Here is a 22,906-nt window from a genome sequence, read left to right as displayed (position 1 = left end):
CTCACGGGGCTGCAATGCCCAGGACCTAATCCTGCTCTGACAGTGTTAACTTTCACTTTATAACAGCTGTTGTTGTGGTGTTGTTGTTCTTGCTCACCTGATTTGGCCTCCGGATGATAATGTGAACAGGGAACCAACACAAGGAAGCCTTTGCAACAAGGGCCTTCACCCGCTGACCACTTTAGCCTCCACAACTTAAGAGGGCAGCCTACTCTGGTCTCATTAGCTTCCATGGTAAACAAGGCATTCTGCTACATGGTGGTCAGAAGGATGGAGAATGAAGTTTGCTAGGGAAATATTCAGCAAGCCCAGGCAATAGATGGGAGGGCTCATGCAAAAGTCCTGTGGAAGTCTGGCAGTTTGACTGAATCAGGGCTCCTTCTGATTGGTTTCTCTCTTAAATAGTAACGTAGCAGTACCTCTCTCAGTTCAGCAGGCAATGACTCCAGTGATGCAATTTTTCAAAAAGGTTTATTTTATTTTTCTTGGAAAAGGTATACAGTGGTACCTCGGGTTACAGACGCTTCAGGTTACAGATGCTTCAGGTTACAGACTCCGCTAACCCAGAAATAGTACCTCAGGTTAAGAACTTTGCTTCAGGATGAGAACAGAAATCGTGCGGCGGCAGCAGGAGGCCTCATTAGCTAAAGTGGTACCTCAAGTTAAGAACAGTTTCAGGTTAAGAACGGACCTCCAGAACGAATTACGTTCTTAACCCGAGGTACTACTGTACATGCATATATAATTGATAGTTACTGTATCTTGTGCTTGAATAAATAATAATAATAATAATAGTAATAAATTTTTATTTATTCCCCAGCCAAGACCGGGCTCAGGGCGGCTAACAACCAATAATAAAAACAAGTTGATTAAAATGCAATTTAAAAAATTAAGATATAACATTAAAACATTAGGATGCAGCCTCTTCTTTAATAAAAATGTTAAAGTTTTAAAGAGAAAGAAATTGATACCCAGAAGTGGTATCCATCTGTCCCCATTCACCTTGCCAAGCCACTCCCACTGCATGTTTCCTAAACTCCGCCCACCCAGGCTCCTCCCACCTGCTGCAGAAACACACCAGCAGTGCCTGTGTCCTCTCTAGGAAGGACAGTTTGCTCTGCTCATGGAAGCCCCTCTTCTCAGCCATAATAGGGACATGGAACTTCCGTGTTCAATGTATCCCTGTATCCCTGGTGCTGGAGACGACTGGAACATTTGACTTCATGCATCTGATTATTTGTTATTTTATTCTTTATTCATTGCATTTTTACCCCACTTTTCTTCTTCAAGGAGCTCAGGCTGCCTTACATTGTTCACACGCACCCCTCATTTAATCCCCACAACAACAGCATGATTTAGGTTAGGCTGGAAGGTAGCAACTGGCCCAAGGTTACCCAGCGAATTTTGTGGCCAAGTGAGGATTTGAACTCTGGAACTCTGGTCTCCCAGGTCCTAGTCTTACACTCTAACCACTATGTCACACTGAATGTTGTCCAGGAAAGCATAGGCCATAATAAAGGTGTATGTAAATCTTGCAGGTTGCTGCAAGACTCTGTTGCTTTTGCTTCGAAAGACTAACCTCGTAGGCAACAAACTCTGCTTGTGAGCTGCCCAAAGAACTGCGCACAGCTGGAAACAGAACGCTGGACTAGATGGGGGCCAGTGGCTAGTTCGCCAAGGCAGCAAACTGTGTACCAGAAAGAGTCGAGGGGCTAAGCTGCAAAGCCAAGTGGCTCTTGTCTCTTTCACATTTGCTGCGGCAACATTCGTTTTACCAAAGTGAAACGAGGTCTAAAAATGGGGTCCCATGGGGGTCTGCCCTACCCAAAAGTAGTGTCTGCATAGGGCCAATGTCCTCTTCGTTCTCCCTGGCCTCCCTTCAGTCTTGCCTTTAGGCGCTCAAACTCTCCAAGGAATTTATCCCATTACAAACATTTATTTCCTTTCCAAAAATTAATTTCCCTCAAATTTTGCCATAGTGATTTCCTCCTCTGCTTCCTCCACCAGCTCTATTCAAACAAACAAACAAAAACGTTTTTTTTCTCCCCTCCCCCATGAAACGTGGTGGGGAGGGCCACGTTCTCCAGTCATGCTACCAGCCCAGCTCTGACTCCCCTTTAGTCTGGACCACTAAATTATAACATGACAAGGCAGCACAATCCTTCTTTGAATGCCCACGTGTTCTTCGTGTTCAAAAGTGCCACAAATGAGAGCGAGGAACTGCTGTCCATTCTGCCTGGCTCACTCCTGCTCAACTCCTTCTTTTCAGCAATAACAACAGTGCAGGCATGGGCCATGCTCCAGGAAGTCAGTTTTGTGACGGAGAGGAGCCACCCCCACCCATCAATTCAGGGGAGCCAGAAGCAGTTGCTTGGGCCCCAGATGCTGGCGTTGCATTCCAGAGCTGCGGCCAAGGACCAGATAGACCAGAGGTAGGTGTGCAGTCACAAGTCAGGCCCAGATCAGGATCCAAGGAAGCAGTTCAGGAAAGGGCATTGGCGCTCAGGCCGCATCCTTACACCAATACAAGTTTGGGAAGCCAAATTAGCCAAAAACACACAGGGCCCAACACCTGCAAGAATGAATCCCAGGATCAGCTGAGGCTTGAATCAGCCAGTATGCCAGGCTCCAGATCCAGCATGTAACTTGTAGGTGGGAGGGTGCTTTGGTGTGTAGATCTCCTTGGTTAGATTAAACAGAGAAGTATGGGGGAAGGAAGAAAGGAAGGGCATAGTGGGGAGTCATGTTTGCCTACCCCAATACTTCTAATTTGGGCAGAGAGATATTATTTGACAGGAAGTCCTCCCTGTTGGAACCACCTTCCTCTGTGTGTCCAGTCTAGCAAACAGGAAATGTTGGACTTGACTGCTCTGTCTGGATATCCCAACACTCTGGAGCTGGTTTCGGGGATTCCCCTTGGTTTGGCTGAGCTGCCATCTCAGGCGGCATTGGGCGTCCGAGGCGGCCTCCAGCTGGAGGATCTGGCTGGTGGATCTCCTTCCTGAAGGCCTCCGTCGGCGCGTGACCGCAGCTCCAGGCCAGTTCTCGCGGGGAGGGCTCCAGGGCCCGGCTGCAGATGCCCTCGGCCTCGAGGGGGGACACAGAAGAAGGCATCACACGAGCCCACCTTTCCAAAACGCGGCAGAGAGAGCGCGGCGACCACAAGGGGAAAGTCTGGCGCTTCAGGACCACGGGCGCAGGATAGGGTCTTGCCTACCCGGACTAGCATCGGTCCTCCAGGGCTTCAGGCAGGAGAGCCTTTCCAACCCTCCCTGGGCGTGAGCCTGGCATGGAAAGCGCCTCCCCTGCAGCATGGGGCGCAGCAGGCACGGGAGGCGAAGGCTGGCGGTTCTGCGGGCAGCGCTTCCCTTCCCGTGTAAGGCCTGCCTACCCCGGCAACCCCTCGCACCCGAGTACGCGCCCCTTTCCAAACCCCGAACCTTTCCAATCCCCGAGCCAATAAAGGACGCGCAATTTACGCGCTAGTGCGCAAGAGAAACAATTGGGGGGGGCGGGGTCCCACCTGACGGACTCTCTCCCTCTCTCTCTCGGCTAGGGCGGAAGAGCCCTCCGGCCCCCGCCCGGCTCTTCCTCGGTCCCCCGCGGTACCGGAGCTCCCCTTCCAGGCTGCCTCTGTCCCTGCAGGGCCGGCGCGCTCCCTCCCGTCCTCTTCAGCCTGCTGGGGGAAGCGCTCCCGGCCGAGTTTCGCTCCGGGATATGGTTGGTGGCGAAGGGCAGCCGCGGCCGGGGATGCAGCTCAGCTGACGGCTCCCTGCCCGGAGCTCTGCGCTTCCCCGGTCCCCGAAGCCTTGGACTCCAAAGCCGCCTCCGGGCTGCGCCATCCGTCGGCGGCGAGGCTTTCCCAGCAGCGGAGCGGGATCTCGGACGCCGACCGGGAGGGACAGCTGCTCAGGCGCCGGCGATTGGGTTGGCGGCCAAGAGGGCGAGAGGAAGGGGCGGGGATCGCACGGGGGTGGCAGGGAGCTGCAGCTCCGGAACCCTCGTGTCCGGATCCGACCAGGCAACCCGAAGGAAAGGAAACGGCGCCTGCTGCCTTGTGCCAGCGGCCCGTCTGGCTGGCCTCGTTTACGCTCTAACACGTTGCTCAACACCCCGCGCTTCAGATTGGCTTGTTTTAAAAAAGAAAAAGTATCCGGTGCTGTCCACTTCAAGACATCCTGGAAGCCCCGACGGCAGCTTGAAGGGCAGGCGAGGCCCCGGTTGCCGTCCCTCTCGTCTCGCCACCAGAGAAGGAGGCGCGGACGTGGCGAGCGGAGGCCTGAGGCAGGGGGAGGCGAGCCGTACGGGATCTCCGCCTGAGGCAGGGTCGTATTTGGCCCCCGATCCTCAGGTTAGGAAGGGGAAGGGGGGGGCTCATGGTGGAAGAAGGAACGTTCAGGTCACAGTTGAGCGATCCTTGGAAAAGACGCCCCTGACCTCTGGAGCAGCACCCGCTCCAGGTGTTGGATGCAGGATCCAGCCAGCGAGCAAAGACGCCCTTTGGCGGAGGGCTGTTCTGCGCTAGCCTTCTGGAGATGCGCCACAGTTGCGCAAGCCAGACGCGCGGCGGGGTTTGGGCCGAGGGACGCGGTCCGAGGCGCCCCCCGCCGGCTTCCGTGGGACTGCGAATCTCCCTGACAGGAGGGCCGGTCTTCGCTTCCCGGACAGCCCCAAGGCGCGAGCAGGTTTCCCCTTGCCGACGCTTCCTTGCTGCGAGATCGCGCCTTCCAGCGCCAAAGCAATAATCGGCCTGTTATGTACTGAGTTGAATAGGATCCAAATCGCAGCAGTCTGTTTGGTCCTAGAACAATAGGATTCAGAATGCATCAGTCTGATTGGTCCTAGAACAATGCAGCAGTGTGATTGGTTGGCAGGAACCACCCAATCATGCTCCAGATATAAGTGAATCCACAATCTGATTGGCTTACAGTAGAATTCCAGAATTAGCCAATCATGTGCAGCCCATTGTGTAAATAATGTATATAAAGCAGATACTTTGAGGGGACATTCATTCATTCCGCCTCACCACTATGAGCTGAATAAAGAGCATGAAATCACTTTGCGACTCTGAGTATATTTCACTGGCGACGAAGGTGGGATCCCGCTGAGCTGACTGCCACACACAGCACCGCAGCACCGCCACCTGCAGCACCGCTGCCTCGCACCGTGTATCCAGGCTTCAGCTCCGGGACACAAGGAACTCAGAATGGCAACCAACAGCAGCTTCTCGCCGTTCAACCCAGCATCTGGAGACTGGGAAGCGTACGCCTCCCGTTTCACCTTCCTCCTAGAAGCCAAAGGGGTCACCGAGGAAGAAGACGCCAAGAAGAGGGCAATATTCTTCAGCGTCTGCGGAGAGGAGACGTTTGAAATCGCCCGGGCTCTCCTTGCGCCTGAAGACGTCGCTACAGTTCCATACAAAACAATAATGGAACAGCTGAAGGGGCACTTTTCGCCACAGCCCTCAGTGGTGGCTCGTCGAAATGCCTTCTACGCAAAGCGACAAGCCCCTGGGGAAACCATAACTGGGTTTGTGACCTCTCTCCGCCAAGCCGCCCGGTTCTGCAACTTCTCAGAGCTGGAGAACATGCTTCGTGACCGCCTCGTCGGTGGCCTGAGGGATGAGAAGCTGCAACGACGCCTCTACGCTAAGAAGGACCTAACGTTCCAGGTCGCTCTGGAGGAGGCCCTGGCAACGGAAGCTGCCGAGAGGTCGACGCAAGAGGCACGGCCGAGCCAGCCGTCCCAACCGAGGGTCCACCACGAAGACCTCACCGACGACTCAGTATCCAACAGGGAGGAGGTGCACCGAGTACAGCAGCGCACGCAAGCAGCCCACATACCACAGCTGCCTCAACGAGAAGGAGGGAACTGCGCAAGCTGTGGAGATAGTCACGAGAGGAGGACCTGCCGTTTCCGCAACGCAGAGTGCAGGCAGTGCAGAAAATCGGGACACATCGCCCGGGTGTGTCGGGCTCGGCCCACCCGACGCCAGGCATCAGATGACCAATCCAAGAGCCCCAGGTCCCGGGGCCCAACACACCAAGGCAACTCAACGGAGCTCACGGACTTCCAGGTATACCAGTTGCCCCACCCCAACGTAGAGAAAATTTATGTAGAGGTACAGATAGAGGGGGCCCCATGCCGCATGGAGCTTGACACGGGTTCAAATCTATCCATAATCTCGGCAAGGACCTTAAAGAAACTGTGTCCTACTGGGGGTCCCAAACTCAGGCCGGCCCCATTCACCCTCCGGGACTTCCAGAAACGTAAGGTCCCCACAATGGGGTTGGGGACCTTCAGGGTGCAATACCGAGGGCGGACGCGGCAACTGGACTTGCTTGTGGTCAAGGGCCCCTACATTAGCTTACTGGGATTGGCATGGTTTGGACCACTGGGGCTAGCCGTCACCGGGGTGAACAACACCAGCTTACAAGTGGACGTGGACGCCATATGCAAGGAATTTCCGGGGGTTTTTGATGGGAAATTGGGACAGTATACGGGCCCCCCCATTGCTCTACAGCTTGACCCCGCAGTACGACCGGTCAGGCTCAAGGCCCGCCGTGTCCCGTTCGCCCTGAAACCCCGTATAGACGAGGAATTGGACCGGCTCGTGGAGCAAGGAGTGCTGGAGCCGGTGCCTAATGCCCCCTGGGAAACCCCAATCGTCACACCCGTCAAGCCTAATGGTTCGGTCCGCATTTGCGCAGACTACAAATGCACCATAAACAAGGCCCTCACGGCCCATGCATACCCAGTGCCAGTGGTCAGCCATGTCCTTGCCACCCTGGCTGGGTCGAAAATTTTTGGCAAGCTGGACTTGGCCCAAGCATATCAACAGCTCCCAGTAGATGAGGCCACAGCAGAGGCACAGACGATTGTGACGCACAGAGGAGCGTTCAGGGTAAAGCGGCTGCAATTCGGCGTCAGCGTGGCACCAGGCATATTCCAGAACCTAATGGACTCTCTCCTTAAAGGAATTCCTGGCGTCACCCCCTTCTTCGATGATGTGTTGATTGCCGGGCCCACACCAGAGGAGTTTGAGGACCGCCTCCGCACTGTTCTGCACCGTTTCCAGACGGCGGGTCTCAAGGTGAAGCGGGAAAAATGTCTACTAGGAGTGCCTCAGGTGGACTTTCTAGGATTTATGGTGGACGCAGAAGGGGTCCACCCGACTGGGGACAAGGTACGGGCCATTTGTGATGCCCCAGCGCCCAAGAACAAGACTGAACTTCAGGCCTTCTTGGGACTATTGAACTTTTACCATTCCTTCCTTCCCCACAAGGCAGCGGTAGCAGAGCCCCTACACAGACTCCTGGACAAGCGGGCCCCTTGGGTGTGGGGCCAGCGCCAGGAGGCCGCATTCCAGGCAGTCAAGGACTTGCTTGTCTCAAACTCGGTCTTGGCACACTTCGACGAGAGGCTGCCGGTGGTGCTAGCATGCGACGCCTCGCCCTATGGCATTGGCGCTGTCCTGGGACACCAACTCCCAGATGGAAGAGAGGTACCGGTAGCATACTTTTCCCAGACACTCAACGCAACCGAGCGCAACTACTCGCAAATCGACAAGGAGGGTCTGGCAATCGTGAAGGGAGTAAAAAAATTCCATGATTTCTTGTACGGGCGGCCCTTCACCGTGGTGACTGACCACAAGCCGTTGCTTGGCTTGTTTGCCCCCGAAAAGCAGACCCCCCAAGTGCTATCTCCTCGCGTCCTCAGGTGGTCAATTTTCCTTGCCAGCTACCAGTATGCACTGATTCACCGCCCTGGGAAGGCGATGGGCCATGCGGACGCCCTCAGCAGGCTACCACTACCGGAAACAGGCCCCGACCCAGCACCTGCACAAGAGGTTATGAGCCTGGAGTTGCTTCCTGACCGCCCCATTCAGGCACAAGAAGTTGCACACCATTCCAAGAAAGACAGGGTCATCTCCCGGGTCCTGGACTGGGTGTGGAGGGGATGGCCCAGCAACAGCCCTGGGCCAGAATTCGCTGGCTACACAACCCGCAAACATGAACTGTCGGCCCACAAGGGGTGCCTGTTATGGGGAAGCAGGGTCGTTGTTCCCCAGCCCCTCCGCAAAAGGGTCCTCACAGCCCTACACGAGACACACCCAGGGGTAGTAAGAATGAAGGCCCTGGCCAGGAGTTATGTGTGGTGGCCGGGGATCGACGGAGAGATAGAGGCCTGGGTCAAACACTGCCAAGCCTGCCAAGAATCCCGCCCAGATCCCCCAAGGGCCCCAGTCCAGTCCTGGGAGTCTGCCCGAGCACCATGGTCACGCCTGCATGTGGACTTCGCTGGCCCCTTTCAGGGGAAAACATTCTTCATAGTGGTGGACTCCTACACCAAATGGCTGGAAGTCGCACTGGTACCGTCCACTTCTACATCCGCAGCCATCCGGGTACTACGCAGGCTGTTTGCAACCCACGGGCTCCCTGACACTCTTGTCTCAGACAACGGGACTGCATTTACATCAGGAGAATTCCAAACCTTCACAGCGCAGAACGCCATCCGCCACATCCGTTCGGCGCCATTCCACCCTGCCACCAATGGCCAAGCAGAACGCATGGTGCGGACCACCAAGGACACCCTTCGCCGCATGACGCAAGGGGATTGGGAGTACCGCCTTGCCACATTCCTCCTAGCACAGCACAGCACCCCCAGCTCAACGACTGGCCGGAGCCCCGCTGAACTACTAATGGGTCGGCGCCTTGCAATCAGATTGGACCGCCTTCACCCCGATAGAGCTCAGGATGAGGTAGTGGTGGGGGAAGGCAGGAACCCCCGGACCTTCGAGGCCCAGGACCCAGTGTACGCAAAGAATTTTGGGGCAGGCCCAGCATGGGTACCCGCCACAGTCACCAGGGTCACTGGCCCCGTGTCATACGAGGTGCTAACGGATGGGGGGCAATGCTGGCGCCGCCACTGCGACCAGATACGGCGACGATTCCCGGGAGAAAACCAGGAGGAGGAAAGGTCAGAGGAGTCCCAAGGGAACAGAGCGGCAGTGAGGCCCATAGAGCAGGAGGGGCCAGCAGGAGAGGCAGAATCAGTAAATACAGAGAGGACCCGCGAGGCTGAAAGGACACCGGAACCAGAACCACGACTGAGCGAGCCGGTTGCGCCAGACCAAACAGGCCCATCACAGCCAGCATCCTTGGAACACGAGCCAGAACCTGAACCCCGGACCAGGGAACACCACAGGCCGCAACGCACACGTAGGCCGCCGGCGTACCTCGAGGACTATGAATGCGACCTCCCGGGCAGGACTGGAACTTAGAGGGGAGGGGTGTTATGTACTGAGTTGAATAGGATCCAAATCGCAGCAGTCTGTTTGGTCCTAGAACAATAGGATTCAGAATGCATCAGTCTGATTGGTCCTAGAACAATGCAGCAGTGTGATTGGTTGGCAGGAACCACCCAATCATGCTCCAGATATAAGTGAATCCACAATCTGATTGGCTTACAGTAGAATTCCAGAATTAGCCAATCATGTGCAGCCCATTGTGTAAATAATGTATATAAAGCAGATACTTTGAGGGGACATTCATTCATTCCGCCTCACCACTATGAGCTGAATAAAGAGCATGAAATCACTTTGCGACTCTGAGTATATTTCACGGCCCGTCCCTGATCCCTGGGAAGGGCCGGCCTGGCATGTGGGGCTCGGGCAGAGGCGCCTGAGCTGTGTGGGGCAGCTGCGCTCCTTACCAGGAACCAGCGTGCGCGCCTCTGCTATAGAGCCTGGAGGCTGCCAAGAGAAGCGGCAGCCCTGCGCTGGCGACGGCACCTCGGCTCCGGCGGCCTGACGACGAGGAGGCTCCTTGGAATCAGCCACTGAATAGCTAGGGCTCCGGCTGCAGATAAGCCCTGCCAGAGTTTCAGAGAAGATCCTTGGTGAAAGTGGAAGAGGCTGAAAGCAGGTCAGAGTCTGGCCAGCGAGCAGGGCTTAGAGGAGGACAGTTCCCAGCCAAGCTATTTCCGTGCAGCAAAAGCAACAAGAACGTGCCGTGATAAATTCCTTAGTCTTTCAAGTGCCGCAAGACTCTTCTCGGTTTATATTAGAGTTGCTGACATCCCGTGAAAGATAACTTGAGTCTGGATGGGATGGATGCGCATCTTCCAACCTGGGGCATCAGTTGTGGTGGAGGCTGACGCGGTTCTTTGAAAAGGGAAGCTTTAGAATACAGTCACAGGGAGACTTCACAAACCGACCCAGAGGCGCGCGCGCAACCACGGACGCGGAGAGTCTACCTTGCTCACTGTTGACCCGATTCTTCTCATTGTCTCCAGTGGGATTGCAGCAACGCCTATGTGTACAGTATCGCGGACAAAGTGTTTTGAAAACAGGTTTGGGTTTGGTTCTTGTATAAACTGAAACCTAAGCCCACGTGGTGTACAGGTGAGAGTGTCGGACCTGTAAGATCCTGCTTCAGAGCCCCATTCAGTCGCTGCCTCTCAGCTTGACCCACCTCACAGGGTTGTTGTGGGGTATTAAATAAGGAAAGGGAGAGCCGTGTAGCCCACCTTGAGCTCTTTGCAGGAAAAGGTGGGATATACCTGCAATAACAAAATCATAATGAACACGATTCGTGTTCGGCGTCCCGGACACATTATGCATTCATGGGTGAGCTTTGTAAATCCTGTACCTGAAACTGTGTGGCTTTGGATATGAATCCAGCTTGGGCGGAGGGCGCTAGAAGGTCTCCCTCTCCCAACATAGTCTTGTTTTTAAAGAAAGCAAACGTTATCCAAAAAAAAAAAATGGCCAGGTAGTTTTTGCAGCGCTACCACCGCACCGCTAAAGACTAGACCCACAGTAACTCGATGTAATTCGGTTAGTACCAGCCTCGTTTAGTGGCGTAAGGAGAGCCCTGATGTCAAAGCGGATAGTAACGCTTACCTATCGGAGACCTAGACAAATAGCAATTCTTTCTCCGAGTGTGGCTGCTGTTGGAGAAAAGGCAGCACCGGCGGAGGTAATAAAATGCAGGCGTAGCCACCTCCCCAACAGATCTTGTCGGACTACGACTCCCATCATCCATTATCGTTGGCCATGCTGGCTGGGGCTGATGGGAATCGAAGTCCAACAGCACCGGCCTCGGCTTTTGGAGGCGCACACTGAAAGGAAGGGGGGTCAAAACAGCCCAATGGGGTTGGGCTGCTCAGTGCCTGCTCAGGTGCCTGCTCAGAGGCCACGGAATGCTTAGGCTGTTGGTGAAAACCTGCTTGGTTGGAGAGGAATGGCTAACTGTTGTTAGCTACTCTGAGCCCGGCTTCGGCTGGGGAGGGCGGGATATAAATAAAATTATTATTATTATTATTATTATTATTATTATTATTATTATTATTATTATTGCCTGAGGAAGGCCACACGGCAGCATCATAGAATCATAGAGTTGGAAGAGACCACAAGGGCCATCGAGTCCAACCCCCTGCCAAGCAGGAACCACCATCAGAGCACTCCTGACATATGGTTGTCAAGCCTCTGCTTAAAGACCTCCAAAGAAGGAGACTCCACCACACTCCTTGGCAGCAAATTCCACTGTCGAACAGCTCTTACTGCCAGGAAGTTCTTCCTAATGTTTAGGTGGAATCTTCTTTCTTGTAGTTTGGATCCATTGCTCCGTGTCCGCTTCTCTGGAGCAGCAGAAAACAACCTTTCTCCCTCCTCTAGGTGACATCCTTTTATATATTTGAACATGGCTATCATATCACCCCTTAACCTCCTCTTCTCCAGGCTAAACATGCCCAGCTCCCTTAGCCGTTCCTCATAAGGCATCGTTTCCAGGCCTTTGACCATTTTGGTTGCCCTCCTCTGGACACGTTCCAGTTTGTCAGTGTCCTTCTTGAACTGTGGTGCCCAGAACTGGACACAGTACTCCAGGTGAGGTCTGACCAGAGCAGAATACAGTGGCACTATTACTTCCCTTGATCTAGATGCTAGATGCATCTTGACCAAATATACGTATATGGCACCTTCCTGCGCTTAACAGGTCGAGAGTGGCGTCGCTTCTACCCAAATGCCTCCCCGTCCCATCACTCAAACACGTTCACTTAAAAGGGGCAAGAAGGAAACCCAGTTAAGTTCCTGCAAGTAGGGAAGCCGGAGTAAATTGGCTGAAATGCTGCGCGGAGAAATGAGGCTCAAATCTTACTGAAGGGGACGGCAATGAACTGGCCCGAGTTCAGGAGGGCAGCCTTTAAGGGTGGAGGAGTTTCTGTGTGTGTGTCTGTGTGTGCTTTACTGCTGAGATTTGGATCGGGGGGTGCAAAGCTGCCCCCATTCTACCCACTCCCAACGCCTCCATCTGTTTGCAGCCCTGGTCCGAGCAGCAGCACAGAAAGTCATAAGTATCAAACGCAAATAGTCTCCACGTTCAAAAGTAGAGGGTGATCAGACAAGATGTGCGTGTTCAGCGTAGCATGGCCTTAGGAAAAAAGGAGAGGGTGACGGACTACAGAGCCCCAAATCAGCTCCCATACAAGGAAGGAATCCTGCCTTCTCTGCGTGACTCCAGACTTCTTTTAGTTGCGCATTCAGTGATATTTGTAATAAAATAAAATAAAAAAATCCTTCCAGTAGCACCTTAGAGACCAACTAAATTTGTTATTGGTATGAGCTTTCGTGTGCATGCACACAAAAGCTCATACCAATAAAAACTTAGTTGGTCTCTAAGGTGCTACTGCAAGTGGGGGGGGGGGATTACTTTGTTTCGACTACGGCAGACCACACGACTACCTACCTGTAACTGTGATCCTGACGCTGTGGGCGCAGGCATAGCAATGCCACCTTCGCTACTGTTTGGCCTTGCAAAGTCTTCCAGGCAGTCGCTCGGCTTCATTTCTGATAAGAAGATAACTTCCAGCTGAAATCCCGTGACTTTTCGTGTCACAGTGTTGTGAGTGTGTGTATGCTGTAGCCCGTGGGTAGGCAAACGAAGGCCCAGTCTCCTTCTAAATCCGGCCCACGGAGGGTCCAGGAATCAGCGTGTTTTTACATGAGTAGAATGTGTCCTTTTGTTTAAAATGCATCTCTGGGTTATTTGTGCGACATAGGAATTCGTTCATACCCCCCCCCAAAAAAAACTATAGTCTGGCCCCTCAGAAGGTCTGAGGGACAGTGGACCGGCCCCCTGCTGAAAAACTTTGCTGACCCCTGCTGTAGCCCCTCAGCCTAAGGTAGTAGGCTGCCCGGACACCGAGGTCCAGCTCCGAGGGCCTTCTGGCGGTTCCCTCATTGCGAGAAGCAAAGCTACAGGGAACCAGGCAGAGGGCCTTCTCGGTAGTGGCGCCCGCCCTGTGGAACGCCCTCCCACCAGATGTCAAAGCGATAAATAACTACCTGACATTTAGAAGACATCTTAAGGCAGCCCTGTTCAGGGAAGTTTTTAATCTGTGATATTTTACTGTATTTTTTGTTTCTATGGAAGCCGCCCAGAGTGGCTGGGGAAACCCAGCCAGATGGGCGGGGTACAAATAATAAATTATTGTTGTTGTTGTTGTTGTTGTTGTTGTTGTTGTTGTTGTTGTTGTAGCACTGGCGGAAGTATGGCAGAACAACGAAAAGAATCATCTAATTGTAGAGTTGGAAAGGGACCTCGAGGGTCATCTAGTCAACCCCTTGCAATGCAGGAATCTCAACACGCCGCCCCCCATCACCAATCAGAATAAATCCACTACTCTGCGCTATTGTTGTGCTGAGCACGTGCTCCAGAACACCAGTCTCGGGGCAAGAAGTCCAGCCTCTCCGAAATGGTTTTTGGATCTGGCTACTGGCCTTCGCACCAGTAACTTGTCCAATATGACTCAGCTCACATCCTATTCGGATTTCAAAAGCGAATCCCGAAGATGACAAGGACACTTGCTGCGGGCTGCGTTGTTCGGTCACCACCGGACCTCCTAAAGCTGGAATCTCAATACCTTCAATCGGAAACAAGTTCGCTCCGTTGCTCTTCCTCTGTAAGCCATTTGACCCCAAATTGATGATGAAAAAGAACCACTTCCATGGAGAGTGGGGCTTATTGGTTGTTCTTTTTTGTTTGTTTTTATTATGCATTTTGTGTTTTTATATTGTGATTTTATGTTGTAACCGCCCTGAGACCTCCGGGTATAGGGCGGCATAAATTATTATTATTATTATTATTATTATTATTATTATTATTATTATTATTATTATTATTATACCAGCACATTTTGGGGGCAAAGGGCGGAAAGGGAAAGGCAGGCTTGAGCAATCGCTCCTCTCTCGGCACTTGGCTGCAGCAGTAGAAGCCGGTTGCCAGATGGATGGTTGGTTTTTAACTTTCTAGGGAAAGAAAGAAAGAAAAAGAAAGAAAGAAAGAAAGAAAGAAAGAAAGAAAGAAAGCAAGCGCCATTGGATACCTTCACGTGAGCCACTTTTTGGGGGGGGCGGTCTTTACCGGGAAGGGACAGACAAAAATGCAATGCTTCTCCGCGGGGGACTCCGGTAGTAGCAGAGTTTGCAGTGTGGCGTAGTGGTTAGAGTGTCGGGCTAGGACCTGGGAGACTAGGCTTCAGAGTCCCGCTCAGCCAAGGTGTTCACTGGACCGGTCACTGTCTCTCGCCCGACCTACCTCACAGGGTTGTTGTGAAGTGCCATGTACACCATCTTGAGCTCCCTAGAGAAAAAGGTGGGATATGAACGCAATAAATAGAATAAAAAAATCGTATTGCACTTTATTTCAACGGAATGTGCTTCAAAAGACCGACGCTCCACGTGGGAATCAATAGCGCAAGTCTAGCTAGGCAGAGGCCTCGTGCGCCTCGAGCCAACGAGTCACTGGATTGTGCGCAAGCTGCAGCTGGTCTTGGCACGGGTTTACCTGCAGTGGACGGGCCCTTCCTTGAGGAGAGCTTACTTCACCCCACTGAGCACTTCCTTCCGAGCAGCCTGCGCGGGATGGGGCCACGAGCTCCTTTCCCCCGCCCCTTCCCTCCGCTTTGCCTGCCCCGCTCCCTCAGTTGGCACCTGGAGGCACGTTGTGTGGGAGCGGAGCAGCTGTTTCATGAAAAGTATAATGTTATTATTTATACCCCACCCAGTCACTCTAGGCGGCTTCCTACACATACAAAAACACAATACAAAATCAAGCATTAAAAACTTCTGGTGGAAGGGCGTTCCACAGGGAGGGCGCCACTGCCAAGAAGACCCTCTGCCTGGTTCCCTGTAACTTCACTTCTCGCAGTGAGGGAACAGCCAGAAGGCCCTCGGAGCTGGACCTCAGGGTCCCTTTAGTGAGAACTAGACATGCTCAAGGCGGAAGCATCCTTTACTCAAGAGAGGAAACGTTACTCAGTGGAGTAATCAAAGTGAACACTCTTAATGGGTTTTTTCCACACACAAAATGTCTTCTTAAGGTTGGGAGGTTAGTTCCAGTGTTTATGGCTAAATTAGGCGACAATATTAAGCACCTGCAAATCCGTTCAGTGGGCTCCGGCTCCTAGGACGCAGGAAAAGGCTTGAACTACTTTCTTCTTTCTCTGACGCCGAGCTTTGTAGGAGGTGAGGGTTAGGGAGCTGCAACGCCACCCCACACCTTCATCCTAATTAATCTTAACTTGCCTCCGTGACAATTTGCTGAGTTCAGGTGAGTCCAGCTCTGGAAGTCACGCCGCTGATCTCCAGGGGCTGCCCTGTAAATAGCAATGCTTCTTCGGCGCCCACCTTTCAAGTCCCTTCCACTGTCAGGATTCCTGCACGTTTTTCTTTGCCCAAGAATTTACCTTCCAATAGGGACCGTCGCCGGTGCCTCCTGGTCCATATTCGTAGAAGAGGGACAGTCCTCCCAGATTCCAGCCACTTTCTTGCCCTCCGCCGCTGAGCGCTGCAGCGACTTATGGAGGCAGAGCGAACCAAGCGAAAGCCGCAGAGGCGGGCGAGGTGGCCTCATCCCTTGCCAGGGGTGGCAAGACAAGCGGATCAGTGGGATAAAGGGAAAAGGATCCTGCTGAGGCGCACTTATTTAATGGTTCCGCATTTGTGTCTATGGGTTCCCTGGTAGTTTGGGCCCGAAACCTAAGCAGAGATTTTCACGCAAGTGGGAGGAGCTCCGGGAGCTCCTGGGCCTGGGTGTGAGTTGTTGCAGCAGCGATTCCCTTTGAGGACGCCCCAACGCGCGGGATTTGGGTGTGTAATAGCATAGTCCCTCTAAGAGGTGGCTTTACTTGGCTATGCAATCCTGTAAAGGCCTTCTTAGAAGCAAGTCCTGCCGAGATCACAGAGACACAAAACCGTCGAGGGTTTTATCTTTGCTTAATACTGTCCATTGAAATCCGTCGTATTTACGCAATAGCAATAGTAGTTAATAATTTTATATCTCTGCAACTCTTCTTCTCTTGTTTAGTATCCAGAGCACTGGTTTGTCGCTTCCCCAGATGCAATTCTATGTACACATATTTGAGAGGAAAGGTCACTGGATTCAAATCCGACTTTCTTCCGATTAAACAAATTTAGATTTGTGTCTGCCTTTAGGATTAAGAGTGAACTCTGAGCAAGTCTTCCCTCTTACATACGAGACACTTATATCCAAGCATAAAGTTGTACATATGCAACTTAAAGTTTTCTTTGACGTGCTTTTGTTTTTTCTCCGTAAGTTCTACTAAAAATAATTATGTATTACTTTGCTGTATCTTATACTGTATAGTTTATAAAGCCATCGCATGTCTTTATTATTCCAAATACGGACAGTGCACGGAATTTTGCAATTTAATTGTGTGACTCGTGCACTAGGTTTTAATTAAAACAAACAAACGGGGAGGCATGCTATTTCCACCTCTTTCCTCACTTTCGAGGAAGCAGCTTGACGCACATAAACTGATTCTTTTTGGAAATCGAAATGGCAGTGAAATTCACGGTGCTGCGTTATGAGTCTTCCACCGCCTCCAGCATTCGCCAGACAAAAATACGAAATCAAACTTTCAGGACCAGGCGCGGAAGAGAAGCGGTGCAGAGAACGGCAGCCTCTCGGGCCCCACACTTCCCAAGGATATTTACCTAGGAATAAACTCGTGGCGTCTCGTCCCCAAATTAAGTGTTCGAGCCCGTACTCACGAATTTGTGAGCAAGCCCGACTGAACGGAATGGGAGCTTTCCCGCACTTAGCACTGCGCCTTTAAGGGAGCTCCTTTGAACTCCTAATAAACCTTTAAAAAGGAGAAGGCACGATCACAGATTGCAAGATTAGCATACATGAACAATTGTTTATTGAAATATTCAGAATGCCTTTTAAAAAGAGAGAGAGAGAGAGAAGCAGCAGCAGCAAAAAGACATTTTTTAGCTGCCAGTTTGTTGCCTTAAAAAACATTTTGGAGACTAACCCCCGAGCAATCGCGTTTTCTAGGGAGGAGCAGAAAGGGGGAGCATCCAGAGAAGGGGGCGGGGTCCTCCCGGGTTGATATGCGTGCAGCGAAGTGTCCTTTTTACACTTAAAGATTCGTGGGAAACCAATTATGGTGGTCATGGAGCTACTTTTTGTGTTTTCTTGGATACCTGTAAACACGTGGATCAAGGGCTGGGGGGGGGGCTGGGGTGTAACTGGAACAAAAAACTCGAATTGAATTTGTTGGAAAGTAAATCCTACATAGTTCAATGGGATTTACTTCCAAGTAGGCCTAAACCTGCAACCTTAAACATATTCAATTTAAATTATCTGCAAGATAATGAGCCATCTTGGATCCTGCTGGTGTGGTAATCACAGCGCTGAAGGCATGAAAGACCCTCCGACGCACAAGGGCAGAATCACATCCTAATAGCTTGGGACAAGACAGGCACGCAATATATTCTGCCTGTTGTATAAATAATAATACTTTGGAGCATGTGATCTTTAACACGTTGAATAGTCTGCGCTTCGCCCCAGCAGACGACGATTTCAAAGCCCCTCTGCGAAGACAGCTTCTTCCGTGACAGACACACTGCTTTAAGATTTAGTTGCATAAAAATAAGTGGGCGTTTTAATATAAAGACTGCATTACTGTTATGCAGATAAAAACTGGTTTAAACAGCGAACAATTACTTCCTTATCTAAATAGGCTTCTCAAAATACTAGCCGAACTACCAACAAAAATCGTTTCCCCCTCTATTTTTTCGTGTTTAGCTGCCGATTTTGATCCTAGGGTCATTAATTCATAATTGCAAGTAGGCTTCAAAAAATTGGAAAAGCTTTATGTTTACAAAATATATCCTTCAAGCTTTACAGGCGCCATGGATGTTTCCTCGTCACCGGCTATTTCAACGTTCTCGCCTTATCATAAATGGTTAGCTTGTTTTAAATAACACTAAAAATTAGTTTGCTTGCTTTTTAAAAAGAGGGCACCCAACCCCTCAATATTCCACAATCTCTATGCTGGGAAAAGCTCCGAGCTAAGAGGCTAAATTATAGTTGAGTGTACTACGATAATACATATGTTTACAGCTTGATGTACATCCCAGAGTAAGTTATCTGGCGAAATCCCTTCTTCATTTCTCCTTCCATCTCTTCCCCCACCCCCAAATCAGATTTGCTACAGCAAACTGACGAAACTGGGATTAATTTTGTGACTTGGACTTGCTTCCATAAATATTTAGGCAGAGAAAAAGGTTGGTTAAAGAAACATAGTTTACGCATGCATAATACTTCATATAATACCGCATTACAGTCGCTAAAGACAAGTTATCAACTGAAGTTTTACTCTAATATGTTGTGAACAGGACACATGAATGCGCATTCCAGCTTTCCACAGGAAACATATTCGAACATGACTGAAGGAAATCAAAGGCTTTGGCAAATTGATCGTTTTCAACTGCTCAAACAGAATTAGGCTATAACATGACGTCAAGGGAAGTATAAACTATTATAATGGGGCGCTTGGGGAAATGGTTGAAGAATGAAAATTATTAAGGAGGATTTAAAAACATTTTATACCATAAATTAAAATCAACTTAATAATTATAGCGCATACTTCATATATGTTGATTTCTAGAGTGTGAGGGATAGAAAATAAATCCGAATATGGATTTTATATCGTAAATGTTACAGCAAGAGAAGATTGAAGTTATTTTTTTTTCCTCATGAAAACCTTTCCAAAATTCAATAATTATTTGCAAATTGGAAAGCAAATCTATTTAGCATCCAATTAATTCCAGGTTGTTTTTTTAAAAAAAAAGATACAAAACACCCATTGACAATCAATTTCAAGGTAGGCCACCTAAGGCCTTTCCTAAACAAGATACCGAATGAAAAGCTTTCAGAGGGAGGGTGATAAAACTATCTTGTTGAATGCCAATACTTCAGTTTCCCTCAATCTTCCTCATCCTATGAAAAGGCAATAAACTATGCGACAGATTCACTGTTTCAGCTATACTTTTGATCCGAGGAAGGGCTGCGGGGGGCGGACAAGGGAAGGAGGCCGTGGTCCCTGTCATTGTGGCTGGAAAAGTAAACATCTTTACATTCTTTTCTTACACAACATTGCCGCCATTAAGAAACGCGAGAAGCCCACCCGCAGATCTTCGGAGTATAAGGAGAAGCGTCTCTAGGACTTGAGCCCGCAAACTATGGTTGGCGTTTTCTCCCGTATTATTCCTGGATGCAACCCTGGCAGGCTCTTGCTCAGGAGAAGTCCGAGGAACACAGGTCGAGTAGAGACTTTTTGCTTTGCTTTTTGGAGAGAAAAAAAATTATTACGCCCGGGGAAAATATATAAGTTTATTGCACCTTTAAAACAATCAAAAGCATCCAATCAAGTAGTTTGGGACCCAGAAAGGAGAGCGGTGTCCAGGCGGCCGAGGATCAAACGAGGCCCGTCACTTGCGAGCGGAGGAAGGGCGCCGAGGCCGCGGGGAAGGTCGCCAGCGGGTAGGCGACGCTGCCGGAGACGGCGACCAGCGGCGGAGAGGCGTGCGCGGGAGGCGGCAGCGGGAAGCAGCCCAGCGCGCCGCCCGCCAGCGAGTTCTCATGGTACAAAATGGGCACGCGGACTATCCTTTGCGCCGCCGTGTGCGGGAGGTTGGCCGCCTCCAGGTCGGCCGCCAGTTGCCTCTTCCACTTGTTGCGGCGGTTCTGGAACCAGATCTTCACCTGCGTCTCGGTGAGGTGCAGCGAGGCGGCCAGGCCGGCCCGCTCCGAGCTGCTCAGGTAGCGCTTCACGTCGAAGGTGGACTCCAGCTGAAAGACCTGGCTCCGGCTGAAGACCGTGCGCGTCTTCTTCTTGCGCCCGCCGCCCCCGCCGCCCCGCGCCTCGCCGCCCTCCGACTCCTCCGCGCGCTCCTCGTCCAGGCTGCTGCCCTGGCTGCCGCCACCGCCTTCCTGGGCGCCGCCGCTGCACGCCAAGTCCTCGCTTTTCGCGCCGGGGCTCAGCTCCACGGCCACTTTCTCGCAGCAGCCGCCGCCTCCTCCTCCTCCTGCTGCTGCTGCTGCTTCCTTCCCGGGAGATGCCTCCTCGGGGATCTCCGGAGAGTCTCTGTCGCTGGCTGAAAAAGAAGGAGAGGGTGAGCGAAGCAGGGACGGGTCAAGGACTACAACGAAAGGATCCTGAGCTCTGAACTTCGGCCATCGCCCTCCAACAAGCCTTGCTCAAGTGCTAGCGGTGCTGCCGGTTAATTCACCTCTTAATTCTTGCTTTCCTCTTTACCATGTTACAGGAGCCCGGGGGAAATTTGTGTTAACAGGGTGCTGAGACAGACAGCCTCTCTGGGCAGACCCCAGCCCACACGCCCGCCCTCGGAGAAGCCTTCAAGATTCAAGCGCCAAGATCTGACGATCACGAGCCTCCCCGAAGCAATTTAAAATGCAGGGAATGGGGCTGCACCCCACAAGGCCCAACGCTGATACTACAACGAGTCGAGGTGTCTGTGTTTTTAGAAAATAGGCTGCAAAAAGCCAAATGAATTCCCCGATACCGTGGCTGCTTGTGGCACACCCCAAATCCTAGTCTCCTCTCGCGCAAAGTACCTTTTACAATCCTCGATCTCTCCTCCTGAAGTTAAGCAAAGCCTTTGTTTGTGTTTGTTTTTCGGACAAAGCACCCAAGCACCCAGCTCAGTTAAAGGTAAACATCTGGATTTAGCCAAGTTTCTTCTCGCTAATAGGCGACAAAGTGGTCTCTTCAAGCTAAGCCGAAGCGCTTTCCTCGGAAGCCGCTTCTCTTGTTTCCAAAACTTGCTTCCGAGAAAGGCGCTCCGGTGCTGCAGGCCGGCGCCCGCGTTTTAGACTAGGCCGGAGGCCGAGCTGCCCTGGAAACGGAGGGAAGAGGCGGCTCGTTACGACTGGATGTATATATGCTAAGATGACCAGATTTTTTTCAATGAATCCGGGGACACTTTCCAACTTCAATGGATTTTGTATGGGGACTGATTTGTAAATCCGGGGAAGAGCTATAGGTTGTAAAATCATTTCCCATTTTCACAAAAGAAATGTCGTTTTATGTCTCCAAAAGACAGACCTGGTTGTAAAAACGAATCTTTCGCGAGAAATATTATTTCTTTCTCTCAAGAGGCCTTAATAATGTCTTAAGCAAATTCGTGTGACACCCCAAGGATAGGACTGGCCCACCGACAGTGCCGGGGCCTGCGGTCGACGGGGCGACCAGGACAGAAGAAGAGGCAGGAAGGAGTTGCACTTCGCGGGGCCCGCGGAGAGAGGTCGGCCGGCGACCCTCTCAGAACAGCGGGGCACAGGCTAGAAAAGGGGTTTCTCTTTAAATGTTTATTTTTATTTTTTATTTTTAAAGGGGGGTGTTTCGTCCAGCGCCAGCGGAAACTCTAGGGAAATACAAGGGGGTTTGTTTGGGCCTCAATACGCTTTCAAGAGCCGCCTTCACTAGCCTTGAACCCGGCTGGGCTTCCTTCCGCGGGGAGCTCCACGACCACTGCCCCCTCCCCGCGAGGCTGTCCCTCAGAAATGCCCTCGTGCAATCTGAGGAGACACCCACTCCCGGGAACAGGGGTCGGCGTGATCTGAGCCTGGGGAGCGGCCGGGCGCCCGGGGGCCGGGAAGGGGAGCTGCGGCGACCCCGGACGGCGGCGGGCACTTACTTTCCGGACTGGCGCAGCCTATGAAAGCCACGTGCGCTCTTCTGTACCAGTCCACGGTGCTCTCCCGGAGCGGGTAGCCGCGCAGCCCGAGCCCGAAGCGGGCAGCCTGGCACGGGCAGCAGGCGAGCGAACAATGGCTGCCCGCGAAGCCGCCCCCGCGCGCCCGCCGCGCTTGGCGCTCGTCGTCGGCGCCGTCCGGCCGCTGCTCGTCCTGGGCTTTGGCGGCCAGCAAATTGGCGATGAAGAAGGAGGAGACGCGCGCCGGCGCCGAGGCGGGAGGCGCGCTCTCCGCGGCTTCGTCGGGCATCGCCGAGGGGAGGCGAGAGCCAGCGCGGCGGCCGGGCTCCGGGCTGCTGCCAAGGCGAGGGGCGCCGCCCGCTCAGCTCACCGGGCCAGGCCAGGCGCCGTCGACGGAGTCCTCATCCGCGAGCGCAATCGGCCCTCATTTCCTGCCCGGGCAGCGCAAAGGGAAGCCCCCATCCGAGGCGCCGGGGGCTGCGCCCAAACCAGCCCCGATCCCGCGCTGGGCCAGCGAGCAAAGCTTCCCGCTGGGACGCGCCGGCCGGGCAGCCGGGATTCCTGCGAGCGGCTCGGCCGGGAAGAGCCCGCCGGAGAGCGAGCGAGCGAGCGAGCGCGCAGCCCCGGGCTCGGCGCCTCGCCCTCGCCAGCCTCGTTATTTAGGTCAATTGGGGAGCAAATCAAAACGCAGAAAGCGAGACTCACTGGCCGCAACTCCGGGAGAGAGGAAGGAGGCCGGAATCCGGGACTCCCATTGGTCAGCCGGGAGGGAGAGGACAGACGGAGCAGCCAATCACGACCTCTGCCACGGAAGGATGCTGACGACCCGAACGGCAGCCTGCGCGCTGCTGG

General features: G+C 52.5%; 1 protein-coding gene across 1 annotated transcript; it reads right to left on the bottom strand.

Moving 5' to 3' along the window:
- Positions 1 to 19,162: 19,162 nt before the first annotated feature.
- On the bottom strand, positions 19,163 to 22,688 carry HMX1 (H6 family homeobox 1). The gene is made up of 2 exons (XM_083398062.1): positions 22,037 to 22,688; positions 19,163 to 20,473 (listed from the first exon to the last, which is right to left on the bottom strand). Exons 1-2 carry the CDS (start codon positions 22,341 to 22,343, stop codon positions 19,794 to 19,796), a joined length of 987 nt encoding a protein of 328 aa, XP_083254188.1. The 5' UTR covers positions 22,344 to 22,688; the 3' UTR covers positions 19,163 to 19,793.
- Positions 22,689 to 22,906: the final 218 nt, after the last annotated feature.

This window comes from Podarcis tiliguerta, assembly GCF_965153285.1.
Source record: "Podarcis tiliguerta genome assembly, chromosome: 9".
In the NCBI taxonomy this organism is placed as follows: Eukaryota; Metazoa; Chordata; class Lepidosauria; order Squamata; family Lacertidae; genus Podarcis; species Podarcis tiliguerta.
The sequence above is the reverse complement of the archived record's forward strand: the minus strand, read 5'-3'. Positions and strand labels throughout refer to the sequence as shown.